Source organism: Pelmatolapia mariae, linkage group LG1 (assembly GCF_036321145.2).
Source record: "Pelmatolapia mariae isolate MD_Pm_ZW linkage group LG1, Pm_UMD_F_2, whole genome shotgun sequence".
Classification (NCBI taxonomy): domain Eukaryota; kingdom Metazoa; phylum Chordata; class Actinopteri; order Cichliformes; family Cichlidae; genus Pelmatolapia; species Pelmatolapia mariae.
Window position 1 is genome coordinate 26,958,725 of NC_086227.1, and position 19,307 is coordinate 26,978,031.

At 39.8% G+C, this 19,307-nt stretch overlaps 1 protein-coding gene across 1 annotated transcript in view; it reads left to right on the plus strand.

The window, feature by feature from the left end:
* smyd3 (SET and MYND domain containing 3) overlaps positions 1-19,307 on the plus strand; it is a 100,159-nt gene that overhangs the window by 26,067 nt on the left and 54,785 nt on the right. Inside the window, exons 2-5 of the mRNA XM_063477417.1 lie at positions 3,503-3,566; positions 3,740-3,847; positions 4,129-4,186; positions 6,574-6,728. Coding sequence (XP_063333487.1) covers positions 3,503-3,566; positions 3,740-3,847; positions 4,129-4,186; positions 6,574-6,728 — 385 coding nt within the window. The remainder of the gene's footprint in view (positions 1-3,502; positions 3,567-3,739; positions 3,848-4,128; positions 4,187-6,573; positions 6,729-19,307) is intronic.

Below are 19,307 nucleotides of genomic sequence, written 5' to 3' on the forward strand. Positions count from 1 at the left end.
GTGTGGCTTCCGTGTTTCTGGTTGGTCTCAACATGACAAGAATAACTCTGCTTTCATGAAACTTAGTCCCAGGGTGAAACTATAAATTTAGGGTTGAGTTCCAAGCTGGAAAGGCAAATTGGACATAGCAGCATAACAAAAAAAAGGGGGGGGGGAGACAGATGGGGAGGACAGCTGTAAAATGCAGAATCTAGAGAGCAGGGAGGGGAGAACAGGAAAGAGAAGAGTGTTTTGGAAACTTGTACAAGACTGAAGGCGCCTTGAGCCAAATACAACAATCAAGTCTGGTCACACGCTGATAGATGAAACGCTCAGAGGAAACACTTAACTTCTGTCACTAATGTTGATGCTCAACAGCCTTTGGTCAGACCTGCGCCGCATTTGTTTATATTAAATTTCAGATTTTGCCTTTAAGCTCTTTCTAATGTCATCTACTGCATTCATAGGTCCAGCATGTCCAATCTAATCAAATGTGCCGTTTTCAGTAAGATAAGCCCCGGCCTAATGTATTTAAATCCATCATAACGTTTTTTTCCATTATCTCATATTTCGTGTGTGAGCTCATAATACCATCCGCTGTCAGATTTAATTAGTAGGATTTTATTATTTTCTCTATTTTCTTTTCTTATTATATGATAAATCCATAAAGACTTGCAACTTATTATTGTATTTTAGCTCACGCTAAACCAGCCTTGGGGTGTTCGACTGTCAGTGCTTATGCTCCATTGTTGGTAATGTGAAGAAATCCTTTAACAAATGAAATGAATGCTAGGTTCTAAGCACTCTGCTTTGTCAGTTGTTTCATGATTTCATGAAGCATGTGTCTGTCATACAGTGGTCTACCATGGAGTTAGAGGTTTTTTTGTGTTTTTTTTAACTGTCTCTATCTTTTTTTTCTTTTCTTTTCTTTTGTAGAAAATAAGCGATGAGCTCCATGGATGTAAAATTAATAAGTCTGAGAACTACAGCGTGAATAAAACTGCACCTTTAATCAAGCTTGAATCAAGTTACAGAAATATTTTAACAAATTACTGTGAATTACTTTGCTCTTTTTTTCCCTTAGTGTCCAAGTTCTAGTATTTTATGTATATATATTTTCATACGTACATTTTACGTTTTTTTCCTCCTCCTCCTTCTTCTTCTTCTTCTTCTTCTTCTTTCTTTTTTTCTTTCTTTCTTTCTTTTCTCTTCTCTTTCTTTTTTCTTGTTTTATTCTCCAAATTTAAGGTGACCAGCGTTTATTGTCAGTTTGCAGAGGGGAAGTCCCGATGCTCTTTCAAAGCAGGCGCTGGCTTTGCTGCCATAGCATTCGGGATGCTTCACAGTGAACATAAGCTGTGAAACAAAGATTCAGTGGGATTCAGAATGACTTAATTTAGTACAAATGCCGAGAAAAAGTCAAATCTGACTTTCAGAATCAGACTTTTGAAGCTGATGGTCCATTTTAAATCTGTAGCACCGTGTGTAGAAACCTTCTCTGGTGCTGATGGTTCTGTTTTCTGATACTCACTTCAATCTGTTTCCCTCCCATGTGACAGGTCAGGCAGGTATTTTACTTTTTGATCCATTTTCCCCGACATGAAATACTTAGCAGTTATTAACAGGTATCTGTGTCTGTGCATTGCAGCCATACAGTTTATCAATACATCTTGCTGACCAAGCTTGTTGACCTTGGAAACTGGTCAAGTGGAAGACAAAAAAAAAGAAGAGGCAGGCCTAAAAAGCTATGTACAGCAGATAAACACTATCTGAAGGTCATGTCCTTAAGAAATACTAAAGAAATCCATTAAAAAAACCTGACAGAGGAACTGAGAGATGCATCCGGCCCTTCAGTTTGCTGTTTACATTTGCTGTTTACTGAAGCGTCATCAAAAACGTCTCAGTGGAACGGTGACTGTCAAGAAACCACCTTGGTTAGAAAAGGGTGCAGTATGCCAAATTACACAAGAACTGGATGGAAATTCAACTGGTCTCATGAAGTGACACATTTAGAAATGTTTGGTTCAAATCATCAATATCTACAGAGGAGGTCAGGAGAGAGCTACAACTGTAAGTGTCTGCAAAACTGAGGGTCTGTGATGGTTTGGGGCTGAATTCCAGCCACTGGTGCTGGAATTTTGAATGCAGAATAGTACTGCCAAGTTTTGATCCACCATCCAAAACCATCTAGAAAGGATCTGATTGGCATCAGCTTAAATTTTCCATCCATCCTTATTTATAAAGCACCTTAAAACACAAAGTGGTGTGCACTGGAATTAAATAATAAAAATACATAAGATATATATTTATAAAAAAGATTTTTCAGTATGACAATGATCCCAAACACACTGTGCTAATTCAATAAAACCATACTTGGATAGAAAAAACACAAGGGGACACTGTAAGTCATGGATTGGCCTCTCCAGAGCCCAGACCGCAATATTGCTCAAGCATTGCGATCATCTTGACAGAGAACAGAACAAAAGGAAACAACATTCAAAGAAGAGCTTTGAATGTCCTCCAAGAAACCTGGAGAGCTTTTCCTGAAGACTACTTAAAGAATAAATCACTGCACCTATTTCTCATTTTCCTAGTAAAATATAAAGCAATGAGGGATGGCTCAAGACATTTGCAAGTATAATAAATAATTGATTTGAATAGCCTACATTGACTTATGTGTATACACTCATACATACACACACACACACACACACTGAAAAGATTCCTGTGAGTCACAACTTGTGTGTTTTAATGATGCCCCCACTACTGGCTGTAATTGGCCTCATGAAGCAGGCTGACACTGCGGTGCTCCGGCTTGTTATCAGGCTGACAGACAAAGTGGAAAGGACAGCAGTATCACTCAGAGAAACGCAGCAGACCTCGGAGGCATACGCATACTCACAAAAATACACACAAACACCACCCCAAGTGGACGCACAGCTGTCACATGTCGCCGTTCCGACGCAGTTATGTGATGTGGTGAGACTAACCGATGGTGACGGTGAGGAGAGTGCACCGAAAGTATTGCCCTTAAACGACAATCGAATTGGAGCTGGGTAGACAGATAAAATGAGATAATGGACGCACACAGTCAGTTTAATGCGATGAATAGAAAAGGATAAGACAACATCCTTTCACGGTGAAAGGTCAGCACAATGACAGAAGTATGCTTGAGCTCATTTAAGGATTTGTTTGGTGATGCTGAATTTTAACCGTCTCCAAAAGTGTTTAACATATATGGAACAGCTGAATGTTTTTGTTCAAACACTACAACTATCTGTCAGTACAGGAAGACTCGCATCGCAAGTTTCGAAATCTAAAATCCTGGTCCCATTCCAGGCCACCAAGACCTTTTAAGTCATCTTTAACATTTTCTTCTCAGCTGGAGCGTTTTTGTTTGTTTTTTTAAAGACAGTGAATCAGCCTTTGAATATTTTATGTCTTTAATGCCACAGACTTTCTTCTTTTTAGTTAAGAATGTGTGCAGAATTAACACAACTTTTCAAAAATTCCTTCTGTCTAGACATGAGAGCTTGTTGAGGTGTTCCCAGTGCAAGACGGCTCGCTACTGCAATACCGCTTGCCAGGTACAGTGTGTGTGTATGTGTGTTTTAATCTTTTGGGGACAAAAATCAAGTTCTTATAATGTAAATCATTACATTTTAAAGTGTACACTTTGTTTATGGCTTGTAGCCGGGGTAATAATGGCTATGATGGATGTGTCTGTATACATCAGTGTATTTATATCCTCCTTCTGCAGAAACAAGCATGGTCAGGCCATAAGAGAGAGTGTAAATGTCTGCAGAGCCTCCTACCCAGACTTCCCACTGACTCAGTCCGTCTAGCTGCGAGACTCATCTTTGCTTTGGTATGTTGCTGGACTTTCCCACTGTTCAACTCAGTTAAACTAAATGTGCACAAAGAACGCTGCTTAATACCTTTCCTTTTATGCGCCATAACAGGCGGGCATTCCTGCTCTCAGAAAAACCAGACTTTAAAGAAATCCAATGTCATGTTTTCTCAGTGCATGAAAGTTTCAAGGACTTTATCTGGGAGCAACAATAAGTACAGCACATAATGCGCATCGATAGGAGAACGATATTTCAGTAAAACCAGAGTGACCTGCTGAACTTCTCTTTTTCTATGCAGTTAAGTCCGTCTAAGAGCAGCAGTGAGGAGCTCTACACTCTAGAGGAACATGAATCACGTAAGTTTGTCTTACAAGTATCTGTGTGCGTTTTACCTCACTGTAATAAAAGTTTATTAGAAAATGTTTGCTCTTTCACCTGTGTGTTTATTTATATATATAGAGAGAGCGTGTGTATATATAATCCAGTGGTAGCCAAATGCAAACTTTTTATTTTCAGCTGGGCTCATTCCTTTTTTAGATGCTATAAGGTTTTCTTTAAAAAACCAAAATCACTGATTTGAACCTTTACAGAACAGGCAAAATGATGTTGACATGTCTTGTTACACTTATTGTAAGTGTATCATAAGAGCTCTAAATTTGCAAATTAGATTATTTTAAATGCTGAAAAGCAGAGAAGTCCAGAGCTCCCTCTCTCCGCCCACCTTTTTCAGCTCATCAGGTGTTTCTAGGTGAGCTAAGACATGTAGTCTTGGGTCTACTTCGGGTAAGACATGCCCAGGACACTTCACTTGCCACCTGGTGGCATCCTTGCTAGATGCCTGAACCACCTCAACTGACTCTTTTCAATGTGGAAGAGTAGAAGCTCTACTCTTAGTCCCTCCTAAAAGGCTGAACTCCTTACTCTCTCTCTAAGGGAGAGGGGCCCAGCCACCTTTTTGAGGAAACTCGTTTCCGCCGCTTCGATCCGTGACATCATTCTTTCAGTCACTACCCAGAGCTTGCATCCATAATTGAGTGTAGGGACATTGCTTGACCAGTAAATTGCCACTCATGCTCAGCTCTCTTCACCACAACGAACCACTACTGCACACAGAGCACGAGTCAGTCTGTCAGTCTCCCACTCTCTGCTCCCTTTACTCTAGAACAAGAACCTTAATCAGACATTCTCAAATTCCTCCAGCAGGAGCTTCTTGCAGCATGCCACCCAGTGACTCCAAGAAGGCTGGGTACTCTGAACTTTTGTTCGGCAACTACAGATAGTCGAGACAAAATGGTGCAGGGCAACAACCCTCTCGTCTACCGGAGAAATCTCCAACATTCAGGCAGTGACCTGCTTAGTGCACTTATGTTTTCTGGAATTTGACAGTGATTATAATTAAATGGCTTTTAATGGCTTTTTAACAATAAGTTAGTCAACTGAATACCTGCACAGTGTTTTGCTGGAGGTTTCTTCTTGTTAAAAGGGAGTTTTTCTTTCCCACTGTTGCCAAAGTGCTTGCTCTTAGGGGGTCGCATGATTGTTGAGGTTTCTCTGTTGTGTTACTACAATATAAATTGCCTTGAGGGAACTGTGGTTGTGATTTGTTGCTGTATAAATAAAATTGAACTGAATTGGATGCAAAGCAATTCTCATTATGCACCCAAAAGACCTTCAGTATCAACATAATAGAAAAAGTAATAATTCATCTCAGAGAATGGATTTTTATAAAAAGACAATGTGGTTCCTGGAGCCAGTAGGTTTTTCTCACTGAGCCTAGCCCCAAGCAACTGGGCCGCTTCCTGTGGCAAAGCCAAGTTTTAACTGTGGCTGAGTGAAGAACTGGGGGACAGATGAGCTGCTAGAAGATGGATCACTAAAAAGTTGTGCATCTAGAAACAAAACATCAGACTTTTCTCTCTCATCAACTAAGCCAGTAAAACAACAGGCAGTATTTCATCTGAATGCGGTGCAGGTCTCGTTGCTGACGGCAGGTTTGGGTAACCGGCAGATGATTTAGTTTTGGAACTGTATCCAGAAATACTGACTAAACAGACGGAGCAGCCATCAAAGTGATCCTGTGGTTCCCTCTGTACCACTAGAAATCGAAAACCCAAGCTCTTTTTCTTTCCATTACTTGGAGGTTTTCAACACACACCTGGCAAACTGAATGAGATGCCCATGGCTTGTCTTGATTACCCGGTTTCATACCAAAATAAGTAGAGGATGCCTTTTCCCACAAACTGTGTTATGTTTTGTTGCTGTTTGGATATAGTGAAGGATCCACATGTTTAGCATCTGGATCATGTTTACAGTTGCCACTCGTCAAAAAACATGATGTGATAGAGCAAAATGGATTTTTTTAAAACAAATGTTAGATTTTATACAGCGAATATGATGCAGGACAGTGTGACGGGTTTAACGATATTCTGTATTTATCTGGTAAAAGTCTCATTGAGATTGAAAGTCCCTTTACAAAAGTGATTTAGCAGATGGCGTCAAACAATGTACCAACTTTATACATTAACAAATACAACTGTTAGATGATAGAAATTAGTGAAAACTTGCATCATATGTTATAAAATATCAATTTAGGTCCATTTACAGGCAAATTTGAGTGCAAATTTTAGGAGTCCTCACATCATCACATTAAAGAACATTACATTTTTACACCAGAATAATTGGATTTTATGAAGACTGTGTTTCAACTACATATATATGATTTTTTTTTTAAATGTTTTTACAGATCTAACTTCTATGCCTGAGCAGAAGAAACAAGGTCTTTCTCAGCTGGCGTCCATGTTAGAGCTGTACCTGCAACAGGAAGTTCCTGACCTGTTACAGGAAATGGGATCAGCACTGCCACCTTCCTGCCGAGAACCCCTCAGCCTCATTGCCAAGGTCAGCTAAATGCACGTTTGCTTTTCTGCATAGTAAGAACACCTTGACATCCTCATCATGCACATGAATACGCAATCAAATCCCGTGTACCTCCATAAAAAGACACATCGGCTCCTCCTTGACTTATCCCACCGTGCGTCTGAGATCTTCCGAGCATTCGTAATCAGATCCCCTGTGTTTATGTATTCCCAGAACAACTTCAGGTCTCACTCCCTTAAAACATACCAGCTGTCTTCGGTGGAACTGAAACCACAAACTCTTGTGTGTTTATCTGCAATTTGCTCTTCCTCTGTTTTCTGTTAGCTTGTGTGACTCCTCGTCATTTCATTGTGTTTGAATTCCATCTTGTGCGCGTGTTCATTGTGTTTTTCCCACCACAGTGATTGCATGTGTGTTTCTTGAATGATTATGAGCCTTTTGATAACACAAAGGTGCGAATAATCACTTAAAAACTATTATGATCGAAACAAAATACATCAACTTACTTCATCCAACTTTTCTACATATAAAGCGTCATTTACATTTGACTCAAAGGAAGTCAGATTTAATCAGTGGTTGTTGTTTTTTTCAACAGATAGCTGTGGATGTATTTCAAATACTGTACTCGTAATGCGAGAAAGGGCAAAAGTGTTTTGGGGTTTTTTTGTTGCTCTTTTACGTTTCGCTGAAGATCGTATAAACAAACCAGACTGCTGTTAGTAGACTTTTCTGTGGACACATGAGGCTAAGATGGAGGTTTTGGTGTAAATCAGAAGCTTTATGTTTGGAGAAGGGAAAGCTTTACATACCAGTATAAGAGTCTTCCCCATTTATGAAAAGCGGTGGGAAAATCACGGCTTGTTCCTGTTTTGTTGTCAGTGGGCGAAAAAGTCTCGGCATCATTGAAAGAGCAATACATTTAGAATCATGCACGAAGAACAAGATGTCAGCACCTCCATCTGTCAACAGAAACTCAAGCTGAGTGGTACAACGCACACAAGTTTCTACAAAAGAGTGGTGAGAGATGTATGGAAAAATCTCAATTATGACCTTAATTCAAGAGAAATTTGGGTTTTCTCAAGTAAACAGCTGAGTTGCAAATGTTCTAAACTTCAGAATGATTTAATTTCCTCTAAGCTGATATAAAAGAGTGATCAGCAGTGACTGGAAATATTTAGTTGCAGAAATTGCCGCTGTGAATGTTGTTTAAGGTGATCTCATCACCGGTATATGTGACACGTATTATTACTGGTAATTCTTCTTAGTGGAAAGTTTTCCTTTGGTTAGGGTCGCTCACAGGTCACTTACCAGGTTCACCCACCGGGGGGTGTTTACAATTAGAGCATTTGTGCCACAGTGCAGTGACTCAGTGTCTGACTGGAGACACCAGTAACCTACAGACAGATAACAGGCTTTTTTCTCCTTTGTAAGGCCAGCCACAAAGGTCTGTATTCAAAAGATTGGCTAATGGAGAGGAATGTAAAGTACAGGAGTGCCTTGTTTTTGTAGAAGCACTTTGTTTTAAAATGGCTGTCAGATCGGACGTCATCTTTATGTCCATCAATTTGTGTTGCTCTCTTTTCCTTGGTTGAGCCTCTGCATGCGACATGTTTGTCTAGAAAACACAAGATTTTGACAGGCAGTGCTCACTGACCTTTAAAAGCTTAAATTATAAAGTAAAATAAAGAAGTCTGAAGTGTCTAATTCAATTCAGTTTTATTTATATAGAACCAATTCACAACATCAGTCGCCTCAAGGCCAAGTACCATCCTCAAAAAAATCACTTGAAGCCTGCAAATCTGGATATTTGGCATGCAGACCTGTGCCTCGTATAACAGCTGAGTTTTGTTGGATATGACTTATTCGTAAAGAGTTTATAATGTCAATGAAATTCACTATATAGTCATTAAATTTTAAGAGTAAAGCCACTCATGCCTACACCTTTTACCTTGGTAATATACATGTGATCAGATCTTACGAGGCTGTGAAATGACGGTTCAGTAATCGCTAACGCTGCATATTTACACTCTCTGCATCTCTTATGTACTAAATCATACACTGCCATAATATACTGATGTGGTCATATGTGATCCATTGGACTAAATCTTTGGGTCTGGTACAGTTGGGTTATCAATCATTCATAATCGTGAATCAAGCATTATGCATCTGTGACTGCGCTGTTCCTGACATATTATTCAGTTAGATTTTAAAACACTGCACCAAGCTTAAAATGAAACCATGATAGAAACACATAAGTGTGGCATCCTTCCTAATGCCACATGAGCTGTCTATGAAACCAGACGAGGTGGCACAGAAAGCAGTGGTTTAGTGTGTCTGATAAATATCAGGGAGAAATGGCTGTCCTGCAGCGTGCATTATCTGTAATATGCTGCATACTGATGTGAAACCTTTTTAACTACCTTTGATTGATTGATTGATTGATTGATTGATTTAAAATCTCACCTTCAATAAGATGGGCTAATAAATAAATGTGCCACTATCCAAAATGGTGACTTATCGTCTGCCAATAGGGGGCACTGTGATTGCATGGCCAACAGTCTGTATTTGTAGTGCAAAGGAGTCCTTCATTTCACTTTTGCTCTCTTATGTTTCATATTTGCTTTACCTCCCATACCTCTGTTTCTACCTACTGTATGTTTACAACAATGTAAGGACAGTCAGACCTACTCTGTCCTTATATTTTTGTCTCTCTCTTTCGTCATTATTCTTTTTAATGCAGCCCTTTCTTCTTCCCCTGTCTCCTCCTCTTGTGGTCGCTCTCTTTAATGGTCCTAGTACATAACAAATGAGGAGTTTATTATTGTGTACTTGGAGCATTCACTGTGCTTAACAAAACAGGTCATTACTATGAGTGTACTGTGTGTGTGTATGGGCATTTGTGTATGTATACGTGTGTGTTGGAGTTCCTCTCGTGTGGGGGTTTGTTTTCTTTTGTGCTATAAAACCATTCTTTAGTCTAATAGCTGCTCTATCCTGTGTACTAATAGTGTCGTACAGAAACATATATGCACGCACGCTGACGCACACAAGGAAGCAGTCCCACATCATCATTACTGCTCTTAATACCCCCAAGAGGAGCAAGGAGGGAAGTAGGGAGAGTTGTATTTGTGTGTGCTACTACTGTGTACTTTGTACTGTCTGCGTATTTACAGTGCTGGGGAAAGGTTTTAGACACCTAACGTGTTCTCGTAACACTATCACGGAGCAGCTTATCAGATTCTTTCTGCAGCATGATGGTGACGACAAACATGGAAACAGAAGAGCAACATCTTCAGGAACGCCTCCTCAGTAGAAGGTCTGCATGCAGGAAGACTGCAGTGGGCATGCATCGTGTCTGTCCATGTGCTGTTTTTTTATCAGACTGCAGCAGTATAATAAGCGCAAACATGGAAGCTCTAACTGCGCTGCTTTCATTGTTTCTTTAAACCAACTTCCCTACTCTGCAGTGTGTGTGTGTGTGTGTGTGTGTGTGTGTGTGTGTGTGTGTGTGTGTGTGTGTGTGTCTTTAGATCTCACTGTGTGCGTCTCATCTTAAATACTTGCACATATTTGTATTTATGTGTGAATTTCTTTTTGTGCTTATGTGGTTAGTTCCTCCTTCTGTACTTGTGTGTATTGCTTAGGTAAATGCGTGTGTGTGTGTTCTCTAACCAGCCTGCGAGCCTGCGTGTGAACTTATTGTTATGCTGCATCAGCCTTTGCTGCACTGAGACCCATTTCTCACACAAACTCCTTACATGACCGACATGTTACCCCATAAAAAACACACTCTCTCACCCCTCTCTGTCTTCCTGAACCTGGCTCTGTGCGTCTTGTTTTTTTCCTCTCTCGGCCTCACCCGTTTGCTCTGCGCCGCCTATCATTTCTCTTCTTCATTGACATTCGCCCTTCTCGTTCCCTCTCTGGCCAAGTTTAGCTTTTGATATGAGGGTTATAAATAGCTCTTTAAAGACACCTCACAGGGCTGTTCTAACAGTCCAGTGCCACCTTTTGAATTTTAAAATCTTGACTTAAAGTAACTCAGAAACATCATAGGAAAGTCTCAGGCTTTAAAGCATAAAAATACAGTTTGTACTTTAAGATGATGTTAATGATTTTGAGCAGTGTGCATCACAGAAAGCTCCCACATACAGTAATGCTTACTGTAGCATTATGCACAGAGATAAGTGGGTGGTTTAATGTATAGTCTGAAGATAATTATTAGTGAATATGCAGTTCGTGCTTGATGAAAATATAATATTTTAGTATTAATAATGGGGAAAGTGCTGAAACATGAGCTAGAAATGCCTCATCTATAGTAGCTACCTGGAGACATTCTCACACAGTGGAGGGGGGAGAAGTTGCCCTTAAATACATAGATGCAGTTTACTTCAAATGTGTTCGAACTACTGGAAGCACTCTGTTTGGTTTAGGGAAAGGGTGGAAGCTTCAGAGGGTGTTTTGCTGCTGCCGAACAGAAAAGAATGTCTTTTGCAGTGAAGTGAAATGGAGTGTTGAAAACAATCGTCTGTGCATCCTTTTTTGATTGCTGGAAATCTCCACTCCCATTTCCTTACTTGTTCAACCTACCCGCTTCAAGTATTCTGTAATCAAACTGTGACACACTGTAGGCTTTCTGTAGGATTGCACACAAGCACCTTACTGTAGTCCCTGCATTGGGTGAATTCCCATAATCTTTTCTGCATAGCCAAAGAGCTACAAGAAACATCACTGTGGGACCATGAATCCAGCTTCACACACGTCTCCGGGACGCTACGATGCACGGATTCTGTGTACCTCTTGAGCCACAGCAGGTGTTTGTGTTTGTCTGCAGTACTTTGAGCTGGGTCCCTAATATGGTGCATACAGCTGTTTATCAGAGGAATCTTTAAGACCTCATTACTGTTAAAGCTCTGTTCTGGCTGTTCTGTCTTTTATTTAACGCGAGCTTAAAGAAAAAACTGGCTCATCTATTGAGAGAGTCTTATAAAACAAGCAATTGGTTAGAGGAAGAATAAAAGCTGTAGATGGAATATGGGGGGGGAGTAAGAAGAATGTGAGAAGAAAACGGCAGAAACGAGCAGAAGAGGGATAGGAACATGTACCTACTCGTACCTACTCTGCTTGATAAAAGGTTTGAAGTAGCTGTATTTATGGCTCTGTGTGCATGAGGCCGTAACTGAGACTCCTGGGAAACACACACGCACACACACTTCTACCTACCTCTCTGACCAAGGTGGAAGCAGGGCAGCTCTCTATGGAAAAGTATGTTGTATTGTTTATTTCCCATATATAGTTACAATTTATCATGGAGGCACACACACACACACACACACACACACATCACCACCACCTGATGTCATGTGTGGAGTGTGGTGCCAATAAATTTACACCCCTGCTGAAACTGCTTCACCTTCAATTACAGCAGCAGGAATGAGGAGCGTGTGTGTGTGTGTGTGTGTGCCGGTGTAATCCTCAGTGTGTGTGTTTCTGTTTGTGTTGATTCTTATTTTTTGGTCGTTATAATTTTTTGGTCTGTTTGCTTGCTGTAATGTAACTTGTGTATGTGTGTAGGAGTAGATCTGCGTGTAGACAGATGTGCGCTGTAGGTGTGTGAGTGTAACTTGTTGTTTGTGTGTAGGAGTAATTTACTCTCACGGCTTTTCCTTATATTTATTGGCCATCTGTTGAGCAGCTAAGTGGGATGCAGACGCCATCAAATGGAAAGGTTGTCACTTGCCAAACTTTTTGCATGGGAGAATGAAGTAAAACTTCACATTTTTTCTAAATGGATCGACTAAGGAATGCAGATGCATGTATGTAGGAAGGAGAGGGGATGCATATAAATAAGAATATTGCATTTTAATATTTTTGCCTGTACCATAATGTTTCCTTTTGCTCTTGTGGATGCATGTTTGCCTGTATCCGGCGTGTGAAATCATTAAAATAATCCTCTTGTGTATGTCTTAGTATGCTCGGCCTTATCTCTTCAGCATTTCCCTGATCTGCTGTTGTAGCTGCCAGTGCCATGGGTTCTACCTAATTAGCTTAGGCTTTGCAAAATCTCACACACACGTACAGCTTTGTGTAATGACTTGGAGTCCATCATCATGGATGAAGTCACAGACAGTATAATGTGAAAAGAGAGCAAAAAACCATTTGTTTAATTGACTTAGATTGGCTGCATGTGTGTGGGCTCTCGTGGGGGAGAGGTGAGGAGAAGAAGATGAAGAAGGGGGGAAGAAGAGAAAACAAGGCGCTGAATTGACTGGCGGGCCATGGGAAAGGGACGGAAACAGGAGAAGATGCAGAAAAAAGAGAGCTTGTGAAGAAAAAGATTTCAACAATCAAGATCAGAAACAGGGGGGTTGAGGAGATTTGGAGAAGAGTGGAGGACACAGAAAAAAGGGACACTCTGAAAGGGCTGACTATAAATTGTTTTGCGTTTTCGATAAATCTGCATGCCAGACTTTAAATTCTGCAAAGTGATTTGACCTGCAGTGTGCTGTAGAAGACGGGGATGTATGCTGCATGTTTGAGCTGGGGGTAGGGTTGGCTTAATGAGAAGCTTTTGGCTGCAGCAGCCGCTATCTCTCTCTCGTCTCCTTTATCATCCCTCATACTGGCACTGCTCTCTCCTCTGTCGCTCCGACATCTACAGTAATTACTGTTCTTTGGTGGTTTAGAGGAATGTAGATGGGGATAGAGCGCGATAACGTGCCAAAGTGTGAGTATTTGTGTATTTTGTTTAATTTCCTCCAGACTTTCCTCTAGAGGGATGTTCCAGGAAGTGCGTTTCCTAAGCTGTCTCTCGCAGATTAGCCTTTCACACCAGCACAGTGACCTGGCAAAGACCTGTTGAAGTAAAACGTTCTGTGCATGTGTTCCAACATGAGGTCATGGATCGCATCCTGACCTTCCACCAAGCATTTCAGCCTGCTCAGCCTGCTCAGCTCTGTAATAAAAGGGTTTTTTTATGGGATATATCAATATTGAATTGTAGTTTAGCATGTTGTTGTCATGTTACACAATCATTTCTCAAATGAAAATATATTTCACGTTTATTCAGAGTAAAGATTTTCTATTTACACAAAAAATGTCTGTGAAAGAAGGGAAGGAAATCCTTAAATCTTTGGCTGTTACACCTTTTTGAATCCCTTGTGAAAAATTAAATGATTTGTGATGTATTTGTTTTGTATTAAGGTTGAAAACAGAGGGCAGCATAATTATATGCGTACATGTTGACATTTTTCTTGCACTGATTGGTCACTTGCCTTCCATTAACCTGTGGGTTTATCATCGCTAATCATCATCACTCCTGTACTCATGATGCTTTTATTAGTTATCTCACACAGGACATATAAAGGCTATGTATTAAATGAAGGATCAGCCTACTATTAAACGATGAACCATGTTGCCTGTTCAATTTTAAAATACCCTGTGTCATAAAAAATGTGCTTTTATAGGGTAATTGCATTATTTTATTCACACCTTTATCTGATCTCATTCCAAATACCTGGGCGAAAACCTGCAACACAGTAATATCACTGATATTATAATATGAATACTATAATACTAAAGCTTTCTGCCTACATGGATATAGTTTTCTTAAAATTTTTCAAATTAACTCTAAATATTTTAAAGATATACAGTCTGATTCCTTATTTACCCTTTTAAAAAAATTATAATAAAGACTGCTAACACACATATGCACACACACACAGGCACACATTTGTTTGTAACTGATTGGACAGACAAATATGAGACCAAACAGCTTTGGGAAATTGTTTAATCTGGTTATAACAGTTCTCCTGCCCCCTTGGGAAGCAGACTGTAGGTATTCCAGATGGCCAGTCTGCCACTGAAAGTAGCATTTTTTTTTTGTTATAATTTGGAACTTATGTTTGGGTGTTGGCTAAATAATTGTGAGTATTTTAAGCCATTTCCCCAAACCCTGTATTTGGGTAAATTTCTCTGGTCCTCTGCCTTGCAGGTTACCTGATGTTTCCTGGGTGAGGCTGTGCCCTGTTTAGAAGCCTAAACACTTAGAGCACATTGTGCAGGTTACTATTGCATACATTCAGTCATATACAGAGTCATTTGGAATTAGCTTTTTTGTGCTGTTCCCCACTGTATGGATTATTTGTCACATAATTAAAAACACTGAGAAATGTATAATTGGATTTTCCTCTATTTAAGATCCCTCAGTTATCGCCTTAATAAATGCAAGAAAAGAGTATAAGGGCATCATATTAAAAGAAAAATACATGGAGAAAATTGTTTTTTACACTGTTGTTAGAATGTATCAACTAACTGTCTGACCATTTGCTTACAAAAAGTAGTAGCAAAGCTATGACTAAATTCTTTGGACAGTCCCAGGTTTCCATATACTGCGATATGCAGGTGAAACCTTTCATCAGTGATGTCATGGGGTAAACGGTATATTTTCATTTTGGTAAATTGTCAATTTCCCATGTCCCCTGCTGTTTGCAGGGATTTAATGGCACCGTGTACAGGAAAGTTATTTTCAGCTTTTGCAGTCAATTTGGATGATAAGGAGTGATAATATTAACATCACTGTGCTTAAAGGCCACACATTTTCCGTCCCTTAGCCAAATGGCCTGTATATCTGAGTCTAAAAAATGTAATCATATTGTCTATCCTTTTACAGGAAGAAAAAGCTAAGAGCAAAGTGTTAGCTTTTGGTGATCAGGTTTGCAATTGGTGCTTTGGTTCATGAAATACGGCTGTAAATATAGAATTTCTAATGGTACAGCTACAATACAAGGTTCAAGTACGCACTCGTCCACCCACCCATCCTCTCTTCCTGTTCACCTGTCTGCAGGTCATTAGCGAGTTAGGTAAAACTTCCTTGTCTTGTGGAGGGTGGGGGAGGGTGGGGGAGGGCAACTGCAGCCTGTAAAGTATCCAGCGGAAGAATGCTTAACCATCAGTCCTTTTATTTCCATCCTGAATATAAATGAGTTTCTGCAGGCTTCATTCCCTCAGTCTCCCTCTCATCTGTCTCTCATCTCTTTCTTTCTCAGTCTCCTCTTAAACCACAGCCAAGCATGAAACAGCGAGTGCTGTTCAGGGACAGTGAGTCACACCTTCCCTGACTATCAACTTCTCACTCTTCTGTGTGTGTGTGTGTGTGTGTTTGTATGGGTAACATTTGTGTTCCTGCACTCTTTTTAAGTGGAAATGAGCATGAATTTCTCAGAAACCCAAAAAGCCTATTTGCTGTACCTTATTATGAAGAGGATTATTTTTAGAGTCAGGGACAGGAAATAATCATGGGTTTGTGTTTTTTATGTGCGCTTATTTGTTGTCCCATAGTGGATGAGAGCTCGGTAGCATTTTGTTTCTGGTTTCTGTTATTTTCCCTTTAATGGGCATTCATGCTGTGCTTCCTCTTGTTAAACATCAGCAACTCGTCAGGAACACAAATAAGACTTTGTGAGTGTGGATGCAGATAAACACGCACGCGTTTTATTCTCTCCATTGTGTCATCTCTGCTTCCCGTGCATAGACAAAGGAGCACAAATTAGACATGCTGTTATAAAAAACAAAACAAAAACAACTTATATTGTAGGCTATAATTTCTTCCTAAACACTAAGTTGTAGCAGTTTTTTTTAATGATAACATTAAAACTTTATGAACTTTGTTGCATAAGACAAAGATAATCATTTGTGTAGCCCACTTCCACACTATACGCCAGGCACTGTGGTAAATGTAAATTCAGTTTTGAACTGAAACCTGTTTTTTAATTGTAAATAATTAGAAGTCCCAGCATTTTGGAAATGGGGTTATATATTTGCACTTAGTGCTAATAAGAAAGTTTGTGGTGGTATCATGTCTGCAGACTAAATATGCATTTACATCCAACTGCCTTACTTAGTCAGACTAAAGTAATGATTGTAATTATTGGAACTCATATTTATATTAACATTTTCTTTTCCCCCAAGAGCACAAATTATTGACCGAAAAGTTGTAGGCTGATGCTTAAGCTTGTTACATGCACACTTTTCATTCTAAATGGTAACACTTTTCTATGTAGATTTTTACAAAAGCCTATAGTAAATTGATCCAGTATTAAGAATAAACTGACTAAAATAGGATGACAACTAGAGCAGGGCGATATGACCAAAAATATTTATCACGATATACATTTGAAAATTTGCGATAACGATATAACTGACGATATAATTGACACTAGACAAAATACTTTACAACTCCACAACTTTATTAGTGCAAAAAACCCCATCAATGTATTTTCACTTAAACAAGCAGCTGTTTTTTATGTGCATTAAAGTTATATAAAAATGTAACAGTGCAAATTCCTTGCTGACAGTTTAACCAAAAGGCATTTCCAGTGGAAATTGGCCGACATATCCTCAGCATAACCATGTATAACATCCACAAAACTTAAAAAGAGGTTATACACACACAATACGGTAATATTATGTTGAAGCACAGTACGTATCACTCTGCGAGGCTCCTGCCTACGATAGCTGTAATGCTCCGACAATCCATCAAGCGGTGCGGCTTCGTAGCTTAGCAAAGTCGTACTAAAACATTTGACAGATTTTCGAGCGCCGTGTAGCACATAAAATCGTTTCGAGGTCAGTAAACACAACCAGAATTCATACATAAGGCCCACGGGATTATAAGGGGCACTGTCGACTTTCAGAAAAATCAAAGGATTGATTTTAAGTGTGCCGTATTTTCCAAAAAACACGGTAATAACGACGGCCCGCTAGCATGCTCTACCAAAAATAGTGCTTTGTTGTGTATCTGATGGACGAAAGCTAAACCAGTTCCACACCACTGAAGTTGCAGCATTTTTACAAACCAGTTCTGGTTCATCCGTTTCATTCAACAATCCACTTTCGCTCTTGTCATTCTGCGTCGCCGCCATGTGCGTATGTAAACATAGGCACTGCACATGCGCGTTTTACCCATATTCTATCGCGATATTTCATTTTCCTATCGTTGCCCAAAATTACACCGGTATTACCGTGAACGGTATGATATAGTCCAGCCCTAATGACAACCTCACTACAGCTAGGAAAAATTGATGGTAGCACATTGCAACCAACCGGTCTACAGCAACTCCAGTCCTCAAGAGCTACTGTCCTGCAGCTATTAGATGCATCCTTGTTCCAACACACCTCACTCAAATGAATGGCTTTGCTTTGCAGGCCTTTGCTAAGCTTGATGGCATCCTGAAGAGGTATTTCAACCATTTGATTCAGCTGCGTTGGAGTAGGAATGCATCTAAAAGCTGCAGAACAGCTCTCAAGGACTGGAGTTGGAGAAATAATCGTGGGTTTGTGTTGGAGATCCCTGGTCTACAGTGTGTCTTTTTGCAGTAGGGGACCCCGCTCAACTGGTTTTATTCTGGTTATATTCCTGTTTAAAAACAAGGTTGCCAAGTGCCTATGTGATTTTGTGGTTAAACCACTGTCCTGCAGCAGCTTTGTCAGTAGTTATCGAGGAGGAATTTTTGAATTTCTGTTACCAAACTATGAGGTATTGGCTAGATTTCAGATGAAAGTAGCAATGTGAATTTCAGTGTATGTAGAGGGCAACAGATTTGTGATTTTCTGCAGTTTATCACAGTTAAATGTCGTATTATCACAAACAGATTGCACTTAATGGCCAAGTTGACGCCATTTAATGGCAAAGTTATAGAAAACGGATAGCATACTGACTCCGTGTGTTTGGGTCCCAGTCTTTGAAACAACCCCAAAGGCAACAGGACTCCAAGCTTGTGGTTGCAGTAATTTTGGTCATGTTTTCTCAAAGTTGCAAACACCTCATTCCCAAAGATTTTGCACATTTTCAGAGCCAGAAAGCCTGACTGATTGAGTAGGTATGTGCTCTCTTATGTCTCTGTCATGAAAATATAGTTTATGACTCTATAACTTCACCTAAAACAGTGACCATTGTAACAGACCAAATATTTTTATTCTAAATAAGAAAAGCAGTCCATGTTTTCCAACAGGTGTTCAGTTGGGTTAAGATGTAGTGCCTGCAGAGGCCATAGCACATGATTTTCATATTCATCAAACCATCCAGTTTTCACTCAACCCATACAGATATGACACAGATGATGTTTTGAAGAGGAGAATGAGTTATTCACTAATCATAAGATTAATGCAAAAAGTGCTTGAAAGGCTCAGTAAGAATACAAAAGGATACAAATGTTTCATCTCAGCATAAAGGGGATCAGTCGCTACAACTTTGTATTGATTTATTGAGTTTTGACTCCTCACTCTAAGGGGACAAGAATAACGGGTCACCAGCAAAATGCCTCCCACACTGAACAGAGCTTTGTGGTCACCTCACTGTAGGAGTCAGACATCCAGAACGGTATGACATCTAAGCATTCGCTCACTTCGGTTAAGAAATACTTGTAAGATCATATCACTTTTCTCTGCTTCTCTGTAGACTGCTGCTGTTGGTTTTGCAACTTTAAGCACACATATGTAATGTGTACTTTATGAATACGTACTTGAAGTTCCTCTATATGTAACTGTCAGACTGCTGTTACTGAGGCATTCTCACCAGGTCTGACATTAACAGTCTTGTAG